The sequence below is a fragment of the Typopeltis vanoorti genome, chromosome 3 (assembly GCF_054136105.1).
Source record: "Typopeltis vanoorti isolate ZY-2024b chromosome 3, IOZ_Tvanoo_1.0, whole genome shotgun sequence".
NCBI classification, from domain to species: domain Eukaryota; kingdom Metazoa; phylum Arthropoda; class Arachnida; order Uropygi; family Thelyphonidae; genus Typopeltis; species Typopeltis vanoorti.
In genome coordinates, this window is record NC_143551.1 from 119354249 (window position 1) to 119378872 (window position 24624).

Genomic DNA, 24624 nt, shown 5'->3' on the forward strand with positions numbered 1-24624 from the left:
GAGTTAGCTGGTCTCATATGGAGGTAGAGTTTTTTCCCCCCCACTGGAAACTTGGGTTTTTTGTTCCCCAGAACAGGGAAACCTGCCCAGTGAACACACGTATACAGATATGGGACACACTGAGAGGCATAGGGCTTAACCACCTTATCCTTGGGACGGGTATGGTTTGGAAGGGCTAAGGACAGCTCTGTAACAGGCCACTAAACCTAACACGTAAAAAGGAAGAAGACCTTCAAGCAGTCCAAGGACTTATCACTGGAGGGTACTCTATTACTTGTCTGTAGAGACTACACACATATCACAGTCACTCTTATTACATAATTCACCATCAATGCCATCTACCACCCATCACCACCAACAACAGTATTTTTTGTCTGTAAATTGCATGTGTTCTGATGGCCAGTTTGTCTGTATGTGTGATGAAAAAGCCAAATTTCTGGGAGGAAAAATGCTGCTACCTCCATATGTGTTTGGCTGACTCACCTAACAATTGATAAAGTCCATATAAAGAATCCTCTTATCATGATGACGAGAATTGAACTCTGGCCTTTTCCAATTGAATGGCACAATGCCTTTTTTTCCCATTGTTTTCCCAATAGCACCATGGAAGCACTCATGCAATACTTTTCTCTGTTGTTATAGTAAGTAAAATAGTGTCTTAGAAATAGTACTTAGCATTTTAGGTTCTTTACTCTCAGGATTTTGCATTTTGCCATCGGAAGTTCAGTTTTTGTTTGGTGTGTACTGGATCTCCAAAGCACCATTATAACAATTCTCTGTTGGAATTTTTCTAGATTTGATGAGTGACTGCTGTGTTTACATAGACATTTATATTGTACCTTTATATTGTTTCACAAATTTTGTGATATATGAGTTTTTATGTTGGTTGGTATCATGTGTTTTGACTGGAAGAGTTTTGCAGCAAGAGTGCGTAGTTTGTTATTAGGTATTTTATTTGTTTAGTCCATTTCAGGTGGATATCTATGTGTTATTGGTGTGATTGTGGAACAGTGGCAGCTGCCATGGTTAACTCAATGGTATGTGTGACTACATATCTTAGTGGTGTAGGGTGGATGATTCTTGGGTTCTTGTCATTTGCATTTTTGTGTTGTTTACTCTAATTGAACTGTGGTAGAAGTAGGTGGTTATTTTGTTTATGTCATATTGTGTTTTGGGGGGGGGGAAGAGAGAGAGCATTGTTTATGTCTGTGTGATCTGTCAGTAATGCTGAATCATCTGCATATTGACATATTTATGCTTGATAATTCAAAGAGAGATTAGGCATCTTTGCTGAAAAGTTACCGAAATTTGGCTATATTATGATTATATTTAGTTTATAGTTCAGTGATCTCCTGCAGTGAGAAGATCATTGGACTTCAGGGTGAAAGACATTATCATGATAATAATAAAAATAATGTGGTATGATTTATAATTTCACTATAACTTTCAAGATAATTCTTGCCTCCATTATATCTCAGCTTGTCAAGATGGAAGATTTGGGGAAAACTGTGAATTTACCTGTCACTGCAGTGGAGGACATGTTGAGTGTGATAAGGAGGGTTTTTGTGAATCTGGTTGTGAAGCTGGTTGGACTGGATTCACATGTCAGCAAGGTATGACAAACAGTATATGTAATTTATTTTAAGATCTAGCATAGATAAAATAACTATTATTTTTCAGGAAATTACAATGTATACTAAATATTAATTATAGTAACTTTAATTATTACTTCTGATATTTTGGCAACATTACATTGCTATCATCGAGAATCACAGAACAATGATGTGTGCATGCAGGCAGGCACAAACACTTGGTAAATGAGGCTGAAGAAAGGCAATCAAATTTGGGCCTTGAGACCTAAATGATGCACTGTACACCCTAGTGGGCTAAATTGGGTGGTCTTTGCCATTGGGCTAAAGATCTGAGGATGGAGTGCTTCCCAAATTTGGGACAGTTTCATGTGCCCAAATTTGTTGAGGTTTGGGTGTTTCTCAGGGCTAAGGCAGATTCCAGGAATAGGCTTTGATATCTCTCATATTTGTATTTGCTATAGTGCCATAGAGTTGCCTTCTTCCATTGTGTCCTGTTGTGGGTGTCCAAACAATGGTCAGCAAGTCCAGAGTGGCTGTAATGGTGGAACCAGATATATAGTCCATGTGCTCAGAAATTCTGATATTAGCTGTCCTGCCTATTTGGTTGTAGCAGGAGAATTGAAACTATAAGGGACCTGGTAGACACCTGGTGTGACAGGTCTTTGATGGAGCAGATAAAGGATGCCAGTTTTTTATATGATCTGTAAGTGGTTATAGTGGTTGTATTTCTTTAGGATTTTTGTTAATTTTTCAGATGTGATCCAGATATATGGTAATAGGTTTTTTGTAATCTCTACTCTGAAGGGATGGGATTGCAGTTACAGGGTTTTAATATTTTTGTGTGTGTGTGTGTGGGGGTTGTAGCCTCAACAGTTTCTTGGACAAGAAACTGTTGACAATATGGTCAAGTTCAGATCTGATTAATTTTGCCCTATTATATAGGATTTTTATAATCTCATATTATTGGGAGAGGGGGGGGGATGACTACTGGTGAATGTATCTACCAGTATGTGTGGATTTTCTATAAATGGAAAATGCCAGGGATCCATCAGGTTGACATGTAATCATAGTGTCTAGGAAGAGGAGACTCGTTGTTTTCCTTTTTAGGGTAAACTGGATCCTGGGATGTTGATTGCTTATATGTGCTAACAAAATGTTGAGAGTATCAAGGCCATGTGGCCAAATGGATAACACATCATAGCCAAACAGTGGATTTATGTGGGACATAGTTGAATGCTTTTTTTTCAAAGGTCTCCATGAAGAGGTTGGCCAGGGTGGATAAAGTGAGGAACCCATGGCTGTCCTCTATCTATTTATAGAAATTTTCTTGTCAAATAAAATGGCCAGAGTTCATGGTGAACTGAAACAGGGCTGAGATATCAAGTAGAAATATAGCTTCAATAAGATCTAAGGTGTCTCTAAATGGGACATTGGTGAATAGAAAGAGGACCATAACCAACCATTTTGTCAGTGTGTTGGAGTGTAAGGTTTTGTGTTCTGGCTTTAAAGTGAGTTACCAAAAGTCCATAAAAAATATGGCATTACATCCCATTATGGATGGCATTGATTCACCCATATACAAATTAGCCAAACATTTAGCAAACTGCCTCACAATATACTGATAACACTCCTTTACACATAAAAAACTCAGCCAATTTTAAAGAAGCCATAGAAAACCTTACTCTCCAATCATTATGTCAGTTTGTGAATGTCTCTGTCATATCTCCTCTTTTCTATCTGTCCCCCAAACTTTGTAATCCACATTCTCAACTACTTTATGCATAACCAACACTCCAGAAAGTTGGTTATGCACAATGTTGGTTAGGCAACCAAATTTTTGCACAGTATTCCATGTGTAGTCATACCAGTGACTTATGCAGAGGCACCACCACCTCCTTAATCCAACATGTCAATCTACTTTTTATCATTGCAGCAATATGACAGTCTTTGCACCACTTTCAATGTGCTCTTGAAACTTTAGTTCATTGCCTACTATCACTCCAAGAACCCAAATATCATCCACTTTACAAGCACAGATCCAGCAATACAGCATGTAGCCTTATATCTCTGCACCCAAAGTGTAACACCTTGAATTTATTAACATTAGAATTACAACTCTTCCACTCATCTGTCCAAGCTGAAAAGTCTATTCAGATCTTCCTGTAGAGAATTGACATTAGCAATACTCCTGATCCCTGATCATTCTACCTAACTTTCCATCATCAGCAAACATTTTAAGATCCCCCGGTCAGTACAAATGAAATATTATTAACAAAAAAGTTGCATAGTAGAGGCCTAGAAACAGAACCCTGAGGCATTCCACCGATCACCTTTGTTTTCTGAGACATTGCTCCATCATACACAACTTTCTGGTATCTTTCAGAAAGCAAATTGTCAGTCCATCTAACCAATCTGTTATCCAGTCCCACAGCTTATACACCAATCTCTCATGTGGTTTTTTATCAAATACCTTTGTTAAGTCCAAGAAAATCACTGTATATAAATTTCCCTCATCCGATACATTTTTCACTTTATCATAAAATGTAAGCAGACTGCTAAAAGACCTGTCCTTCATAAACCCATGCTGACCATCATAGAGAATTTTATGTCCATCATCTGAATTCTGTATTCTATTTCAAATCAGTTTCTCTAACACTTTGAACACAGCTTCAGATATACAGACCAGTCTGTGATTGGAAACTTCTGTCCTAGAACCATGCTTGTGGAGAGGTACTATTTTACTCTTCTTTCGACTCTGTAGGAAATTTCCCCACTACAAGACTTTAATTAAATAACTAGGTCAGTCAAGAGTATAGTTAACTGTTTTGCACATTCCTTAGAAGTAATTGGTGATATGTCATCCATTCCTACTGTCTTTTCCCATCTAACCCAAGCAACACTTAATACACCTTTGATTTGTTCATCTTTAATTTTTCTAATACTTGCCTCCCTTCTACATGTTGCAGCATCATTCCCATCAGCATAACATATGCTGATGAAATGTTTATTAAATAATTCTACTATATCTTTTGCAGTGGTCACTTGGAAACTATCCACCAGTGTAAACCTGTGGTAATTATTTTTCCTCTTGTTTTCTATATAGTACAAAAATTCCCTTGGATTTACTTTGACCTGATTGGCCAATCTCCTCTCACATTCTGCTTTTTTCTTTTTTAACCATGCTTGTCACCTATCTCTACAGTTTATATTCTTCATGCATCTGTTCATTACAAACTGTCCTGTACCTTCATGATAATAACTTATTTCGCCACACTGCTTGCTTGATTTCACTGTTCAACCATCTCACTCCTATTCTATTTATTCACTTAACTCTTGGTATGCAGTTATGCATAGCTTGTATCAGATACTGTCTTATCATTTCCTATAGATTGTCAGTATCTTTTCTGCACAACCCATTGACCAAAAATACTGATGCTAGTTGATTATGGAGTTTCTCGTAATCACCCACCTTATAGTTCTACATATATACTGGGTGTTCGAAAAAGAACTCCAGGGAAAAAGAAAACATATTTATGAAGTTAACCAGATAGCATCACTGACAGACCAGATAACTGTACAGATGCACCATACTACAATAATGGCATTGCCACAAGAGAAAGCACAGTGCATGTTATGATTTGCAGAAACGAAGTTAGTGACAACTGTCCAAAGGAATTTCAGGGGAGAGTATGGTAGGAATGCTCCAAGTGACCAAAACATCTGTAAGTGTGGCATTAACGGTTCTTGGAAACAGGAAGTATTTTAAATGAACACTCACCAGGTAGGCCTACAAAACAATACCCATTACAAGGGTTGTTTGAAAAGTTTTGTAAAAAAGTAAGTTAAATACATTTTTTGGAAAAAAATCACCTTTATTTCTCAATATAGTCTTCATCGAGGTCTACACATTTGGTCCAGTAAGTTTCCAGTCTTTTTTCATCCCATCTAAAAAGTAGGATTTGTGAAATTGTGCAAATTGTCATTGACAGCCTTGATGACATCCTCGTTCAAAGAAAATTTTTTCCCACCAAGCCAAATTTTTAAGTTTGGGAACAAGAAGAAGTCACACGGGGAAAAGTCCAGTGAATACGGTGGATGTGGAACCAATTTGAACCTCAATTCGTGCAATTTTGCCATTGCAATGGCCAGTGTGTGGGATGGTGCATTGTCTTGATGAAAGAGCACTTGTTTGTATGCTAATCTTTGCTGTTTTTTTTTCATTTCTTCTTTTAAATGGTCCAACAATTACGCATGATAGACTCCTGTTATTGTCTTACCCTTTTCCAAATAGTCTATCATGATAATACCTTGGGAATCTCAAAAAAACAGTGGCCATCACCTTCCTAGATGAAAAACGCTCTTTGCTTTTATCGGTCCTATTTCACCAGGCATTGTCCACTGTTTTAACTGCTGCTTGGATTCAGGTGTGTAGTGGTGGATCCAACTTTCAACTACAGTCACGAATCGATGCAAAAAATACTGCGAATTGTGATTAAATATCACATCAAAGATGAAATGTTTTTATGCATGCATTTTTGATCGACAGTCAACAATCCCAGCACCCATCGCACACACCTCTTTTTCATGTGCAATTTTTCGTGTAGGATATTATACACTCATTCAGTTCAGTTGCCTACAATGTCAGCAATCTCACGCACTTTCACATGGCAGTCTTCCATAACGATACCATGGATTTTGTCAATCATTTCCTTTGTTGTGACTTCAGTCAGGTGTTCAAAGTATGCTTCATCTTCGATGGACTTACGACCATGTTTAAACTCATTTATCCAAAAATAAATAGTCTTTAATGCTGGTGCAGAGTCCCCATGAACTGCATCTAACTCGGCTTTGATTTGTGCGGCTGTCCACTTCTACAAATAAAAGTGTTTTATCACTGCACAAAACTCGTTTTCTCCCTTTTTATGAAAAACGTGAACACGGTCATTTTAAATTTTTGCCAAATGAGAACTAAAATTTTGCCAGGGATCATGAAAAAGATGATACATGCTGACACTGGTATGAATGAATGAATTGTGTCACCATCTATTGGAAATTTACTTTTCCAGACTTTTCAAACAACCCTCATACTTTCCTGGCCTGTCTATATTTCATAACTCCTCTCACTCTTATTCTCACGATATTCTTGCCACATCATCTTCTTTTTTGTGGATCTCTTGCTTAATAACGTTGCACATTCATTTCATTCCCAGCTTAGTTATTTTTCAATCACTAGGGATGCCTCACTTAAGCATGTTTTCAATGATTCCCATTCAATAACTAATACCATGAGACCAAAGATAGCATTCTCTAAGTTGATCATAATTTCCAGCTTTGTAGTTCAGCAAATAACCCTTTTGTCTCTGATATTCCTGATATCTTCTCTCGTTGCCTATTTCTCCCCTTTCAAATTATTTGTGCCTGCTGAAACAATTAATTCATTTGCTTCTTTCTTCTGCAAACTTATTGCTTCACTAGCTTCTTTTATCTTCGCACCTGGAAAACATGCTTTCGTCACCTTCTCATTAAGTATATACCTCTTATCATCGAATCCCCATACAATACTGTTTTATCCTAGTTTCTTGCACTTGTATGCTTTTCAATTGCATTCTTTCTTTCATTCTCCATTCTTTTCTACCACACTAGAGTCATTTCTCTAGTTGCTCAAGCTCACATTTTGTCCTGTGAAGGGGTCTGCATAAGCATGCAGTTTTTTCTGCGCTGACATCTTATCATCCACATTATTACTTTCAACCACTTCCTTCAAATTCTCATTCATATTTTATACACTATCTTTCACTGCTTCTGCTACATTCTCCACAACATTTTCACAGTCCTGCTTTATATCCATAATATCAGTCACTTCATTCTTTTGCTCCTGATGACTGACATTTCATTGCATCAAGATGGCAATGAGAGCGATGATCAAAGAAAGAGTGAAAGCAACTATACAGAGAGAGAAAATGGTTTAAATGATGAAAAAAAATGAGGAATTTCAGGAAGTGAGATTGCTAGGTTGCGCGCAGTGATAGAAAATGCGCAGCAGCAATTAGAGCACCTGCAAAACTCTTTCCAGAGTGATTCGGCTAACGTAAATAAACAAGTGTTTGAAAGGAAAAATAAGCGTAAGAGTGGGAGAGTTTCTGAAATGAAGGAAAGAGTGCTGTATGGTGACTCGTTATTAAGAGGAGTGATAGATGGGAGTTTAACTAAATCGTACTTACTGGGTGCGAAATTTAAGGATGTAAATGAGAGTATTAGAGCACAAAAACAGAGGGTGAAAGAATTGATAGTTGTGGTGGATATGAATGAATTAAAAGGAGATAAATTTTTTTATGAGAGAAGATTTGAAAGTATTGTTAAAGGTAGCAAAAGAAAAGAGTGACAGAGTTAGAATGGTGAGTCTGTTGCCGTGGTATGACAGAGAGGAGTTTAGAAGGAGGGCCATAATCGTAAGTGACATTATGCGCAGGTTATACAGTCGGTGTGGTGTGGAATTCGTTGGACGTTTGGAATGAGTTTGATGGGCGAAAGGATATATACAAGATGGATGGCCTGCATTTGAATGGATTTGGTGTGCGGAGACTGCAAAAAAAGTGTTGCTGAATGAAGTGAAAATGGATGTGCAGAACCAGGGAAATTAGAACTACCAAGGAGGGGAGGGGGAGTGGATATGTGAACATCAGTGAGACAGTTGAGTGTAAGAATGTATATAATGTACCCGAGCCAGTAATAACGACAAAAAATCGGAATGGGATAGTTAGAATAACGCATCAAGATAGGGGTGGTACAAAGGGACCACTGCATTTCATGTATACTAATGCCAGGAGTATTAGGAACAAGAAGGAAGAATTTTTGGCATTGATTGGCTCTTCCTGGCCACAGGTTATTGGCATTAGTGAAACATGGCTGACAGAAGATGATATAGTTAGTGGGATAAAATGTGTAGGTTATAGTGTGTTTAGGAGGGACAGAGAGAATAAAATGGGGGGAGGGGTGTTACTGATGATAGCTGATGAACTGCAGCCAAGGAGAATTGAAGTTGTATTGCAGGATAGTGAAAAGAGCTCATCTGAGGCTATTTGGTGTGAGATTGAGACTGGTAGAACAAAATATACAGTTGGGTGCTGCTATAGACCAGGTGATGGAATAGATGGTGGAGATAGTATGCATAAACAAATTGATGAAATGAGTGGAAGGAGGGTAATTATTATGGGGGATTTCAACTATAGTAACATTGATTGGAAGGAGGAGAGGACACATGTGAGGAAGGAAATGGATTTTTTTCAATTATTAAGGGATAACTATCTCAGACAGCATGTGATTGAAAATACTAGGGGTGTGAGAGTGCTGGACCTGGTAATAGCATCTGAGAATTTGACTGTAATGAATATGACCATGGATATATGAATATGACTATTGGTGAGAGTGATCATAAGGTCTTGATCTGGGAGGTGACTAAAGGTGTGGAATTTTCGATTAAGACAGGGTATATGTGGAATTACTGTACTGGCAAGTATGACAAGCTTAGGAGATTCCTTGGATCAGTGCCATGGCATGTACAACTGCAAGGACTAGATGTCGATAGAGCATGGGAAGTAGTCAAGGAGCATTTACAGGCGGTAATGGCTGATTGTATACCTAGGGTCTGAAGAGTAAAACAATCTTCTTCTCTTCTTCTTCCTTATACCCTCTTTTACCTTGCGGTGTCGAGGGTCCATTGATCATCGGACCTCACTCCGTTTACAGGATAAGGTGGTCAGCCGTATGCCCCGGTGTATCCTATGGCCTGTAGTGTTGAGTTCTCAAGACCAGTTTGCCTGCATTGCGGGATGAAAAACCCCAGAATAAACTGGGGAAAAAACCCTGCTGTCCATGCCCAAGACTGGCTAACTTAGCTATGGCTGAGGAAGATCCTTCAGCTCCTCACGTCACCGACGGGAATCGAACCTAGGATACTCCTTCCCCAGGCATATGGTTGCGAAGTGCATAACCACTAGGCTAACCGCGCGGACCATAGTAAAACAAGTAGGGGTTAAATGGATGAATAACACCATTAAGCTTGAGCTGCATAAAAAGAAACAACTGTGGAGGGAATTTAAAGAAAGAGGTGACTTGCAGGCACACGAATGGTATAAAGTGCAGGCCAGAAGGGTAACGAGTGTGGTAAAAAAAAAGCAAAAGCGGATTATGAAAGGAAACTAGCTATGCAAGCTAAAGAGAATCCCAAACAGTTCTTTCAATATGCTGCAAGCAAGAAAAAAACTGTACACGGCAAAATGATTTTAAGGAATGACGATGGTAAGGAGGTCACTGAATCAGTGGATATAGGAAATTACTGAGTGAGCACTTTGCAAAAGTATATCATGTAGGTTGTGACATTGAAAAAATGAAGGAACCATTAGTTTATACAGGAATTGTGATGAATGAAGTGGAGGTGAATAGTCTATTACAGAACCTTAATGTGAATACATCTGTGGGATTCCGGCACGGGTCTTGCGTGAAGCGGCTAAGCAATTATCAGTGCCCTTGACCATGTTGTTTAATCTGAGTCTTGGGTCTGGTTTAGTCCCGAAGGTGTGGAAAGAGGGGAAAATAGTTTCACTGCATAAAGGATGATCCAAGACTGCGATTGCAAATTACCGACCGATCAGTATATCAGGAGTTATTTTCAAGGTCTTGGAGAAAGTAGTCAAGGGAAAAATACAGGAATGGATTGATGAAAATGAGATACTGTACAGGGAGCTGCATGGCTTTGTGAAGGGTAGATCATGCCTCAGTAACTTGCTCAAGTTTTATAACAAGGTGACAACTGAACTGGATAAGGGTAATGGGTTTACAGTGATACTGCTGGACCTGGCTAAGGCATTTGACAGGATACCACATGGAATTCTAATCCGTAAACTACAACAGGTGGGAATGGATATAGGGTTGGTGAGATGGATAGGTGGGTGGTTGATGGAGAGATATCAAAGAGTAGTTTATTCAGGAGTAGAGTCCAAAAGACAGCCTGTGACTAGTGGTGTACTGCAGGGTTCTGTTCTTGGACCACTGCTGTTTAATTTGTTTATTAACGATATAGGGAAGGATCTAAGAGGAATAGTTCATTTGTTCGCTGATGATGCAAAGATGGGTAGGGCAATAGGGAATGCAGAAGATGTCAAAATCTTGCAGGATGACTTGGATAGATTGGAGTCCTTGGCTAAGGAGAATGGATGTCAATTTAATGTGACAAAATGTAAGGTTATGCATTTTGGGGTGAAAAGATTAGCAGTATACCACATTGGTGGAACTGTACTCCAGGAGATTGATGAGGCCAGAGACTTGGGAGTGTTGGTGGATAGGAAGATGAAGTTTAGGGGGCACATTGCAAAAGTAGCTAAATCAGCTCAACAACTCAATTGGTTGTTGAAAAAGGTGGAGAGGATCCAGAGGCGAGTGACTAAGATGATAGCAGGTCTATAGAATGAACCATATGAGAACAGGTTGAAGATTTGTGGGTTGCAGAAATTGTTGATAGGCAGAAAAGGGGAGATATGATTGAGACATTCAAAGTGCTAAAGGGTTTCTATAGGATTAATTCAGAGGATATTTTTGAGATCAGGACTGGTGGTGGGAGAACTAGGGGACACCTATGGAAGTTGGGCAAGAGTGTGGTTAGCAGGGGTGTTAGAGCTGGGTTCTTTACTTTTAGAGTGGTTAAATGAGTGGAATAAGCTGCCAGAGTCTGTTGTGCGTGCTGTGACGGTGAGTGAGTTCAAGGCAAGGTATGATAGATACTGTGAGAATGTCATGTAGTTGTGTGGACATGATGTTTAGGGCCTCCTTCGATGAGTCTAAGGACTCCCTGGAGTCACCCGTAATAATAGTAAGAATTTCTTATACTTGCTTATAAAACATTTCTGACAAATATTTTCTTGATTCTTGCTTTTATACCACAAATCATTCATTCTCAGTAATGAATACACCAAACGTGATGCATCGCACTTAATATCGCATGTTGATATCAGTGAACGTTGCTATCTTGGTCTCCATTTTTCTCGTACACATTGGTGCTATGTTTCGGAAAGTATATCACATAACAGTTTCTCATAGACAGGCTTATACGTTGGTTATGCATATGTAAATCACTTAGGGAATTGAACAACGTAGATCCGAATATAAATTAAATTATACTTTAATAAATATTTCCGATATTTCGGCAACATCACGTTGCCATTTTCAAAAGGCTCTTGCCATTTCGCAAAAAGCTCTCCGTAAATATAACCGCACTAGCTACGCATTGCTTCCCGAACAAATCACCGCCACGCAGTTTCTCATAGCAGAAATTAACGAAGCTATTCGTGCTTTCGAAGATGAACTTTCATGCACTTTAAATCACGAACTGTGGTCTATTTTACATGACATCTCGTGTACCACTGCAGACAAAGAATTTGAAAAAACACGAGGCCGACAAATGAAAAAATTCGAAAAATTAATAAAGAATTCTACTGTCAATCCAAAACTTGCTACCAACACCCTAATCAACCTTTCTTCAGTCACCCTGAAGCCTTAAGCGCTCAACGTGCTGTCACGTGGCCACAACTTTTCCATTGCTCTCAGAAAAATACCTAGTGAGGATATTATGATCCAGATCAAAAGGGGAATATGCCACCTTCCACATCAAATTGCCAATAGTGTAAGACTGGATGTTGCTTGTGTCCTTTCCAAAGCAAGAGCACCAAAAACCAACATATCCAACATGGAATTTAAAGCTCTACAGGAAATGAGGAATAATAAAGAATTAGTTATCACCTAAGTGGATAAGGGAAATGCAACTGTAGTACTTAACCAAAAGGACTACAAAGGTAAGCTTAATGCTCTTCTATTAGATCGGGCTACTTACCTCCCCATCGAATACAGTTCCACCAACTCACAAATCAGAAAACTTCACAGGCTCCTTAAGAAAGTCACTTCTTGGCCTGTAGAAGTTACCAACAGATTAAAGACGTTTATACCCCCCCCCCCCCCCATATTTACGGACTCCCAAAAATACATAAAGAAAATGTGCCATTACGTCCCATAGTGGATGGCATTGATTCCCTCCCACATAGAAATTAGCTAAACATTTGGCCAAAGAGCTCACACACTATACTGGCAACACACCATCACAAATAAAAAACTCAGCCCACTTCAAAGCCAGCATAGAAAACCTTACACTCCAACATACTGACATAATGGTCAGCTTTGATGTCTCCTCCTTATTCACAAATGTCCCACTCAAGGAAACTTTAGAGCTAATCCAAGTTAAATTTTCTCCCGATATCTCAGCCCTATTTCAGTTCACAATGAACTCAGGCTATTTCATTTGGCAGGGAAAATTCTACAAACAAATAGAGGGGAACAGCCATGGGTTCACCACTCTCCCCACCCTTGGCCAATTTCTTTATGGAGACCTTTCAAGAAAAAATCTTAGCCTCTGCCCCACAAAAACCAACCTTATGGCTTCGCTACATTGATGATATGTTCGCTATTTGGCCACATGGCTCTGAAACACTCCTCTCTTTCCTTACACACTTAAACAACCAACATGCCAGAATCAAGTTCACCCTGGAAAAAGAGAAAAACAACAGCCTCCCATACCTAGACACACTAGTCACCCGCCAGCCTGATGGAACCTTGGTTTTCTCAATTTATAGAAAACCCACCCATACAGGTAGATACATTCACCAACAATCCCACCACTCCCCCTCACAACAATATGGAGTGGTTAAAACACTATACAACAGGGCTAAACTAATCTGTTCTAACGACATGGCCCTAAACACTGAACTAAATCACATCCCTCAACACTTTCTCAGCCAATGGCTACCCCCCCCCCCAAAAAAAATCCAAAAAATATTAAAACCTACAAACCACAGCCCCCCCCAACAAAGATTACTCTAAATCCATCACCATTCCCTACATCCGAGGCACCTCGGAAAAAATTACCAAAATTTTAAAAAAACATGACCTCACCTCCTGTTACAGGCCTTACAGAAAATTGGCATCCCTTATCCGCTCCACCAAAGACCAACCACTTCCCCTAGACCTACCTGGTGTATACCAGGTCCCTTGCAGTTGTAAACTGTCGTACTTTGGCCAAACAGGCAGGACAGCGAATATCGGAATTTCTGAACACAAGGACTACATCCGGTTTCACAAGTACAGCCATTCTGGTCTTGCAGACCATGCTCTGGATACACGCCACAGAATATGGTGGAAGAAAGCTACAGTAATACACCGTAGCAAATACAAATTCGAAAGACTATTTATGGAATCAGCCTCAGCCCTAAGAAACTCTCCAAACCTCAACAAATTTGGTTGTATGCGACTGCCCCAAATTTGGGAGGCATACATCAGCAGACCTTCAGCCCAATGGCCAAGAACACCTACTTAGCCCACTAGAGGGCACCATCAGGACTTCTAGGAGAACGATAGCTTCATATCTTCATTCTCAGTTACTGTGTTGTAGTGCCTGCGTGCACGTGCCTTTTTGTAAGTTCCTTTTGAAAATGGCAACGTGACATTGCCGAAATATCGGAAATATTTATTAAAGTATAATTTAATTTATATTCAGATCTATGTTGTTCAATTCCCTAAGTGATTTAGAAATCACATAACAGTATTTGACTAAACAACACCACATAACAACATCATCAAAGATTAACAAAATACTACCAGTTTATATAACAATATTGCTAATATCTACTAAAAAATAATGACTTATCTGAGTGACACATGTAAGGCAACCACTACTAAGTACAATGCTAGCGCAAGAAACAAAAACATCAGAGGCAGCAATAAACATACCAATGTTTTTTATAATAATAAACTGAAGAATGCCCACTCAGGAAAATGTTACCCATCTTCATTCAGAAGAGTTTGGAAGGATTGGCAGGATCTTCAAAATCAGTCATTCTGTTCAGAAGACATTTTTGCAGAAACAATAACTTAGACACAATCAGAACAACTCATTCCTGCAGCATCTGTTGGAGGAATACCAATGGCAGTTAACCCTCATAAAACTTTGAATTACTTTCAAGGAGTAATATCAAAGTTAGATATACTCAGTGTTTCTGACAAAGAAACAGGTTCCAAAATAAAAGACCAAGGAGTGATAGCTATGAGGAGAATACGAATACACAGGGATGGCTTCCTCGTTTCCACACCATGAATATCATCCTTACTTTCAAACACACCTATACCACCAACATCTGTGAAAGCAGGATATCTAAACTGCCTAGTTAGACATTATATTCTGAACCCTTTGTACTTCTTTAAATATCGGAAGTATGGTCATTCTCAGACTGCCTGTTGTGGCTCTACTATCTGTACCTGATGTGGCAGTAAGGATCATGAGAACAAAGACTGTAAGAGCAAAACACCAATATGGCCTTGTGAGGGAGATCACCCAGAATACTCCTGAGCATGCCAAAAGTTGAAGGATGAAAAGGAGATCCAAAAATTAAAAAACAGTCAGAGCATCCCCATCAGGAGGTAAGGACGCAGCATGCCTCAAACATTTATTGGTAAACCTTTCTACACTGAGAAGGCAACTGCAAAGACAGTATCAGTTTGGCCCTTAACATGTAGGTCAATTCCACTTTCTCACAATTACAACATCCCTGCATGGCATGATTTGATTACTGCTTCTTTAGAGCATATCAGAGAGACAGAGAGAGAGAGAGAGAGAGGGAGGTTTACTCTCCTGAGGACATGCCATAAATGGTCCCACTACATGAGAATTCACTAATTATAAAAAATAACAGAACATGCACCACAGAGGTTCATAGATATTCCTTTAGACCCATTAATAGTGGGATTGATACCTCCATTCTAACACAAGAAGATAAAGCAATTAATATACCTATCACCCTACAGGGAGTCCAATTTGACGACATCCTGGATATTTTCCCTGAGGCAGAAGAAATGTTAGACATCAGCTGTCCACATTTGTCTGAAAAAAAAAAAAATGTAACACCTATTAAACAAAATTTCACAACATTGGAAACCACCAAAAATAAATAATTAAAAGATTTCTATAATGGAATTGTTGTGGATTCCACTGAAACACCAATGATATTTAAGTTGTCTTGCAGAAGTATGAGCTAATCTGCTTTTGTCTGCAGGTAAAACTGGGCCTGAAGCCCAGTGACAATCTGGCATTATGCAGTGTAGTCATCATTCGTAAGGACAGGATGAAGATGAACTTGCTTATCTGCTGGAAGGGGGGGGGTATGGTAGGCCACAAGGATGGTGAATCCATGTGGTCTACCATACCCCTTCCAGCAAGTCCCAATTAATACAAGCATAGAGGCAGCTACCATCTGACTCTTGGTCAGATCTCTTATAACAGTATATTGCATTTACTTACCTCTTGCTGCAGATATCTCTCAGAATTACTTTGATAATGTCATATTGCATTTACCATTTTCTTTAATGGGAGATTTAAATGGACAGTAGTCTATCTGGTAGTGCTCATACTAACATCAGAAGAAGAGTTAAGTATATGCTCAACAACCATAATCTCTCCATCTTGAATATAGAAAGCAACAACTTCTTTCATGTGCCTACCTGATCATTCACTGTTTGACCTAACTATCTGCTCATCATGGATTAAACAGCTGTAGCAAGCCATTGATCAACTTTCAAAATGGGCACTTACAAACAGGTTTAGATTTTCCAAGCAAAACCAGTTTGTGTGCATTTTTGCCACTGACTTGGTTTTCTTCCTGAACCAGAACTCTGACTAATACAAACTTTAAATCCCAATTGCACCAGATACCAAGTTTTAGCAGCTCATATCTGACAAGAAACTATGCTTTTTCCCACATATATGCCTATTGCAAGATAAGTGCTGTAAAACAGGAAGCATCTTTTGTACCCTATCATCTGCCTCTTGGCATGCTGACAGATATTTACTGCTCTGTTTGTTGTCACATACTTATTAGATCAAAACGTGACTATGAGTCTCAAGCTATGCTTCTGCTAGAGAGTTTGCTGCAATCGTTGGATTCTATCCACCATCAAGATATAAGAATTGCAACTAGAGAATTTTGCACCTCATCGATCCCTATCCTCTTCATCTAGGTAAATAGATCATTCTTGTCACTTTGACATCCATAGCTGTCTGTATTTATATACTACCAAAATAAAATCCCTACCAGACTGCCAACTATTTTTTACCCTTGGCAGGAGAATCCACATAACACCCATCATACTTCCATATGTTCTTTTGGTTGTGAATAATAGTACTCTTAGAAGCTCTAGATCTTATGGCAGACAATATTGCATAGATGCTATCAAATACATTACTGCCGTGGCTGTCACATATACCACCATGCTGCCCTTTTTTTTTTTCCTACAGTCTATCCAAGCATTCCACCCAATCTGTTGTCTATCAGCAGTTCTTTCAAGCATATGGAATGGAATACATTGCTTTGGTGCCTGTCAACAGAGTTGGTTCAAAATCAGAGTTAAGACACTAGTGGGATCTTCTGCTGTCTTCCTGGACAGCATAATATCTGCTCAGATCTCACTAATATAATGACTCCACCGATTAGCTATATGCTATAGAGCTTGCATTAAACTATATAAGATTGCAGCACTACCAAATATGCCTAATATGTTCAAATTCTTGAAGCTTCCTACAGGCAATAAGAAGTCTAGAGTTATAGAAACATCTGTGCCCATCTTTGCAACTAACATGGCCTCTCTCAGTTATGGAAGTAACATTTAGATATGTACTTCTTTTGGATCCCGAGCCATGTTGGGATTAAAGGAAATGATGCTGCAAATAATGCAGCTAGATCAGCTCATTCTTCAAGCTTTCACCATCTGCCTGTCCCCTGGACTGATCATAAGATGAAAACGTTTAGCCAAGTAGCAGTCATCATGCAACAGAGAGAGATAACAAACTCTATCAAATCAAGCCTGAAATTAAATTATCGCAATTTAGTCTATGTAGGGACTGTAAAGAGGAAGTTGTTCTTGCTCATCTCTGCATAGGTCATAGTCATCTTCTTACTGTCATTTTGCACATTCCATCCTTTTGAGGGATGATGAGTGTGAGTTTTTTAGTATCAGACTAACCATCATTCACATTTTAATCTACTGTCCTTATTTCATCAACGAGCACAGTCACTATTTCAGTCATATTCATAATCTATATGAGCCCTATACTCTCAGGCAGATTTTACTGGACTCATTAAAAGTGATAAATATTAATTCTCTGTAAATTTTTAGAGAGTTAATATTTATCACTTTATATAGACTATGTATATATTGTATACATTAGTTTTATTAATTAAAACTTAGTGCACATAACTTATTAACACCTAGTTTTTTTATGTATGTTTTATGAATTTACACTTGTTAATTTATGAGTTTACACTTTATACATTTTTACATTTGCTTTTTATGCATTTTATGCATTTATTTTTTATGTAGTTATTTATTACCTTCTGTATGTGGCTCTGATATACAGTACATTGATACAGTATGACCTTAGCTGTCTTGCACCATTAAATACCTGACTAAAGTAAAGCTCACTTCTTCATATCACTGGAGTTGCAGTCTATCAGTAGAGTGGTATGAAGTGTATACACCATTGTGCCCTGCATTCCAGAAATGTTATGTTTCATAACATTTTAAAAATATTGTGTGACATTCTGTTTGGTGCTGCATATCTTATCTCTGAAGATTTATGCTAATAACCCTCTGATGATATGTTAACCTCAAGATTCAGAATTAGCTTATACTTTTTAAGTATTATCAATGTCTTACAAAGAGGAAACGTTAATCATCTTATTCCTGCTCCTTGATGCTCTTCTCTCTATTGCTTAAATATTTGCAGTGTCTTCAACACTTTTTACATTATGGTCTTGAACTTCTTCTCCCTGACTACTATCGTATCTAGATCCTTTGCTTTCTTCAGTCTCCTGAAGAACTCTCCTTTCCAAATAGAGTACCCAAATAAATTAGACCCTCTGCAGTTCCTTCTAGAAAGAAATATGAAATCTTATGATTGGCAACATGGAATCTGCATTCATTCTCTTCTCCCAATACTGATCTCTTCAAGATTTGAAAGAATACTAAATAATATTCCTTCCTTACCATTCTTTCCACTTTTGATTTATGAAAAAAAACTGTGTAATCTTTTCAGTTCATATGCTTAACAATCATACAAAAATTAGAGACTGACAGAGCCTACAGTACCTCAATACTCATCTTTATTCTGTTTCAAATAAAGGTAACTACTCATCACTTTGTTAAAGTGTCATATTAAAAATCATGTTTTTTCTCTTTCTTGATTCTGATACAACTTCTTCAAGACTACACATATCCTAAATAGACTGTAATTTGATTCCTCTGTCTTGCTTGGCACTAACCCTGGAATTATTCTATCTTCTATATAAATGACGTCAGTGGATTGCAGGGGGATATTCAGTTGTTTGCAGATGGTGTGAATCTGGGAAGAGTTATTAGTAATAGTGCAGATGTGGCAGCCCTGCAAAAGGATTTAAATAAGCTAGATAGATGGGCAAATGAATGGGGGGGGTGTCAGTTTAATGCAGCAAAATGTAAGGTCTTGAGGTTTGGGAAACATCGATGGGATGCTGCATACTCTATGGGAGGAGTTATACTGGAGGAAGTAGGGGAGACAAGAGATCTGGGGTTGATGATTGATAGAAACTTGAAGTTTAGGGGACATATTGCAAAGGTGGTGAAAGTAACACAGAGGATTGCTGCTATTATGAGAAGGACACTGACCTTCAGAGATAAGAGGGTTATCATTCCGTTGTATAAGGCACTGATCAGACCACACTTAGACTATTGTTCTCAGATTTGGTCCCCAGGATTTGAAAGGATGAATTGACTGTGGAAAGGGTACAGAGGCAGATAACAAAGATGGTTTCAGGATTGTACAATATGAGTTATGAGGATAGACTGAGGGAATGTGGACTGCAGAGTTTGGTGGATAGAAGAAGGAGAGGTGATATGATCGAGACTTTTAAACTGTTGAGAGACAGTTTACAGAGTAGACATTGGAGAGTTCTTTCACTTGGTGGAATGGTCGGAATGAGCGATGACAAGGGGCCATCCCTGGAAGTTATGAATGGAAGCTGTGAGCAAGAGGGTGAGGAGTGGTTTCTTTGCATTGTGCGTGGTTGAACGGTGAAATGCATTTCCTGATAGAGTGTTGAGAGCAAGAACAGTGAATGAGTTCAAGGAGTGGTATGAGAGACTTTGTGTTTTCCAGGAAGGACCTCCCACAGTGAGTCTTTTGACTCCATGGATCCTGAATAATAATAATAATAATCTTTTGAGACCCAGCTAGTTTTTTGAGATGCATATGCTATCTCATATAATGTCTCAACCAATCCCATCACTTTTACAACAAGGTTTTGCAATGCCTTTAACACCTCCTACTCATTCATCTCTGTTTTCTTCCTACCATTTGCATTCAGTAAAGTTATTCTGTAAAAAGCTCCAAAAGAACTCTCTTGGATTTTCTTTTGTCTTTTATTTTTATTACTAAAATTCTCTAATCCAGAGTATTTTATTAATAAGGTGTGACACCTTTTTTTGACTACTTGTATATGGGAAATATATGACTCTTCTGCATTACTTCAAACTTGGTATCACTTCTGGTTTGGCTGGCACTGATGAGACCTCAATAAAAGTTGAAACCTGTCTGGGTAGTGCCACTTCCCATAATGTATAGCATTATGCATGTCTTTAAGGATATATGCATTGCATTATGGGATACTAAGGCAATTAATTAATTAGCATATGAGGATACAACTGTTGTGAGTTTCATATGGATAGTACAACACCATCTTATGAAACCAACATGAAGCTATTGGTTATAATGTATTTCTTGTCTGTCAGTTGTGTGTGTATGTTCTCCTGGCCAGTTTCCTGGTTCTGAGCGACGAAAATACGAGCTTTGGAGAAAAAAATCCTCTACCTCCGTATGAGACTGGCTAACTCACCTTTAGACAAAAAAAGACCAGATAAAGGTAAAGGTTACTCGTGTCATGGATGGAAGTCGAACCCAGGTCTTTCTGAGCAAAGGGCTTCGTCTATACTGACTGAGCTACAGAGGGTCTACTAAGGTAATTGATACGAAGTCATTAGCCTCACCAGTCGTGAAGTGACTTCATGCACAAACTTTGTTTGCTTACACTTGGATAAAGGATGAAATCAAGAATAGAACTTCTTGGCATCTTTAATTTATATAATTTTCCATAGTGCAGTTTATAGGATGACACAACATTTGCCCTTTAATCTTGATTCAATTTTCACTATTTATTCATTCATTTTGTATGGTGATTTAATAGCCATGAGCCCCTTTTATGGGGAGGTACAGCACTACCTCAATCCCCTGTATTTTTTATCCTGGCTCGGGACTGGTATAGCTGACAATTCAGACCTATGGCTGGAGGAATTGTCTGAAGTATTCCTGACTATATCCATGTGTGTGTTCACGGGGATGATTTGCCTGCTTGCGGGATGAAAAACCCCCAGATAAACTGCGGGGAAAACCCTGCTGTTGACGCCAAAGACCGGCTAACTTGGCTATGGCTGAGGAAGATCTTTAAGCTCTTCACGTCGTCGACAGGAATCGAACCTAGGACACTCCTTCCCCAGGCATATGGTTGCGAAGCGCATAGCCACTAGGCTAACCGTATGGACAATTTTCACTATGACTTTTACAAAGGCATTTTCAGTTGAAGATGGATTAATTCATCTCATGCAGTAGTAGTAGAATTTTTATCCTGACAGCTTGGGTTTTTCTTCTTGCAAAAGAGGTAGATCGTTCAGAGTTAATATGCTCAATTAGACAAACATTTATTTAACAGGTAGTAAGGAATTAGGTGGATTTTTGAGTGAAGTGTATAATGAGCCTTGAGACTCTAGGTGTTAAGTAATAATAGACAGCTTGTGATCTATCTACATTACTCTTATTTGCTTCTTCATTTTTTTTTTAATGATTTTTCATTTTTTGATTTTAACTTTTCTCAACTGTTCACTTTTTCATATTCACTTCAACTTTCTGCTATTGATGGTATTGATGTGTGCATTATAGACTGATAAACTATTCACATATTCAGGGTTGCCCCTAGGAATTTTGCCACCCCCGTGCAGTAGCATATTTTGCCACCCCTTCCCCCTTATTTTTGTATAGTTTATGCAAATTTTGCCACCCGAAAAATCTTGTCGCCCCATACAAATGCACGTATTACACCATCAGTAGAGCCGGCCCTGCACATATTGGACTGCTATATTAAAAAAAAAAATTTTTTTCTCTTTTTATTATTAGTAGTATACAAGGGTGGTCTGAAACGTTCTCAGCCTCGACTATAGACGTTAACACTATCATCAAGATTTTTTTTTCTAAGTTGGTACATCTGTCATAAGCATCCATCTGAAATTACAAGTCATTCTATCAAGTAGTTTGTTTTATACAGTTGTCTGAAGCAAAATGTTATCTGTATCCCTTGAAATGGATAAAAATTGAGTATAATGTACTTGTAAAATTCTTTGTAAAAGAAAGTTTAACGGCAAAAGAAATTCATTTGAAGTTCATAAAGTTTATGGGCACTCTTCTCCTTTGTTTTCGCTAATTAAGAAATGGGTTGCCGAGTTTAAAATTTGCAGTACCAGACTTGAAGATGATCCACGTCCAAAAAGTGTAACAACACCAGAAATCATTGATTAAGTGCACGATATGGTATTGGATGACCAGCAAGTCAAATTGCATGAAATTGATGAGACTAAAGGCATTTCAAAAGAACTTGTAGGATATATTTTGCATGAAGAATTGCATATAAAAAAGCTTTGCACAAGATGGGTGCTGCACTTGCTCACAGCAGATCAAAAACACACTTGCATGAAAATCTCTGAAGCTCCAATGCTTGGACATTTTAACAAGAAGAAAACTGATTTTGTGCATCAATTTATTACTGTGGATGAGATTTAGATTCACCATTACACACCAGAATCCAAATAGCAGTCAAAACAGTGGACAGAAGCCGGTTGTTCAGCGCCAAAGAAGACAAAGTCGGTTCCATCAGCAGGAAAGGTCATGGCATCGGTGTTTTGGGATGCTAAAGGCGTGTTTATTAATTATCTTGAAAAGAGTAAAACATAACTGGGGAATGTTATTCCGATCTTTTAACCAGACTAGACGAAAAAAATTCATGAGAAAAGACCCGGTTTCAAGAAAAAGAAATCATCTTTCATCAGGACCATGCACCTGCCCACAAAGGTGTTTTGGCAAAGGGAAAATTAAGGGATCTGCACTATGAACTGTTGGAACATCCATCCTATTTCCCAGATTTGGCTCCCTACAAATTCTATCTCTTCCCAAAACTAAAATTCTTCCTCACTGGTCAGCATTTTTCTTTAAATCAAGAGATGATAGAGTGATGTTAGACATCTAATGGAAACTAAGGAAAGTGTGCAAGATAACAGAATGAAAGAAAAAAGAGTAAAAGAGGTGATGAGTGATTCCAGGATAGCAGCATATGGAGACTCCATAATTAGAAGGCTAGTTACTGAGAGAGTCCATATGGTCTACGGTCTAGGTGGGAGAATAAGTAGGATAATTAAGCCGTTGGACATGAGGAAGGAACAAGCAAGAGAGTTAGTTGTGATTGTAGGATGAATGATCGAAATGGACATAAGGAGGATGTGGGGATGAATCTCAGGAGACTATTGAGAAGAGTGAAAGATAACAGTGTATTAAGAAAGGTTTTCAGTGTGTTGCCAAGGTATGAGGATGATGAGTTGGGACGGAGAGGCAAAATTATGAATTGGTATGCTTGCAGAACTGTATGAGGAAAAGGGAGTAAAGTTTGTGGATGTAAGGCATGTATTTGAGGGAAAAATGAAATTATACAGGCATGATGGATTGCATTTAAATGGCTTTGGTGAGAGTGTACTGGAGAAAGTGTTGCTGGATGAAAGTACATTGTGTGATACATGCAAGAAATCAGAAGAAAGAGATGAAGGGAAAAATCAGGACAGTGGTACTGAAGAAGAAGAAGTGCTTGGCAGTGAAAACATTTATAGTGTGAGAGATTAAGAAATAATGGGAATGCAAGAGGAACAGAGAAACAGGGGGAGCTTGTGTGGATAGGGAGACATGACATAGGGAGAGTGGATGTTGAAAGTGACAGTGAATGTGTGTATGGAGATGGAGTATACTACAATGTGGGTGGAAAAGTTGAAACTGAGCAGATATATGTGGTAAGTGGTGATAAAGGTGATTGGCAGGTGTGGTGGGGAACTCACAACCAATGCATGACTTGGATAGGGATGGCTATAGACCTAAAAATGAACTGTTGTGTTTGTTTACAAATGCCAGAATTATCAGAAATAAAGGAGATGAATTGGTTTCAGTGATTGAGTTTATTTGTCCCCAAGTCATTGGAATAAGTGAAACATGGTTGAATGAAGATGAAATCGTAACGGTAATAGAAATGGAAGGGTACAGTATTTTTCGTGAAGATAGAAAGGGCAGGAAGGTAGGGGGAGTGCTACTGATGATAGCAGGGGAATTAAGTCCACATAAATTAGACATGAAAGGGGGAAATAGTGGCAACTGTTATGAGGCAGTGTGGTGTAACGTGGAGGTTGAGTGGAAGACATATTTAGTTGGATGTTGCTATAGGCATGGGAATGTGAAAGGTGGTGATGAAGAAATGTATAAACAGCTTAGATTAGTGAACAAAGGAAGGATAATTATTATGGGTGATTTTAATTATGGTGGTATAGATTGGGATGAAGAGATAGCATTTGAGAATAAGAAAATGAATTTCTCTTATTCTTGGATAACTATCTTAGGTAGCACATAAAGAAAGGCACACGAGGATAAACAGTTCTAGATCTCATCATTTCATCAGAGGATGTAATTGTTAGAGGGGGTTTCACATTTTCCTCCAGTTGGAAAGTGATATACCTGTGTTGTGGCTAGTCATATGCAGACTTTTGCGAGGAAAGG

The 24624-nt window shown here is 38.5% G+C and overlaps 1 protein-coding gene across 1 annotated transcript in view; it reads left to right on the top strand.

Annotated features, from left to right (window-relative positions):
- Window positions 1-24624, top strand: part of LOC150108517 (receptor-type tyrosine-protein phosphatase mu-like) — a 1155664-nt gene that overhangs the window by 250036 nt on the left and 881004 nt on the right. Inside the window, exon 9 of the mRNA XM_090415942.1 lies at window positions 1479-1613. Within this exon, the coding sequence (XP_090272068.1) occupies window positions 1479-1613 (135 nt within the window). The remainder of the gene's footprint in view (window positions 1-1478; window positions 1614-24624) is intronic.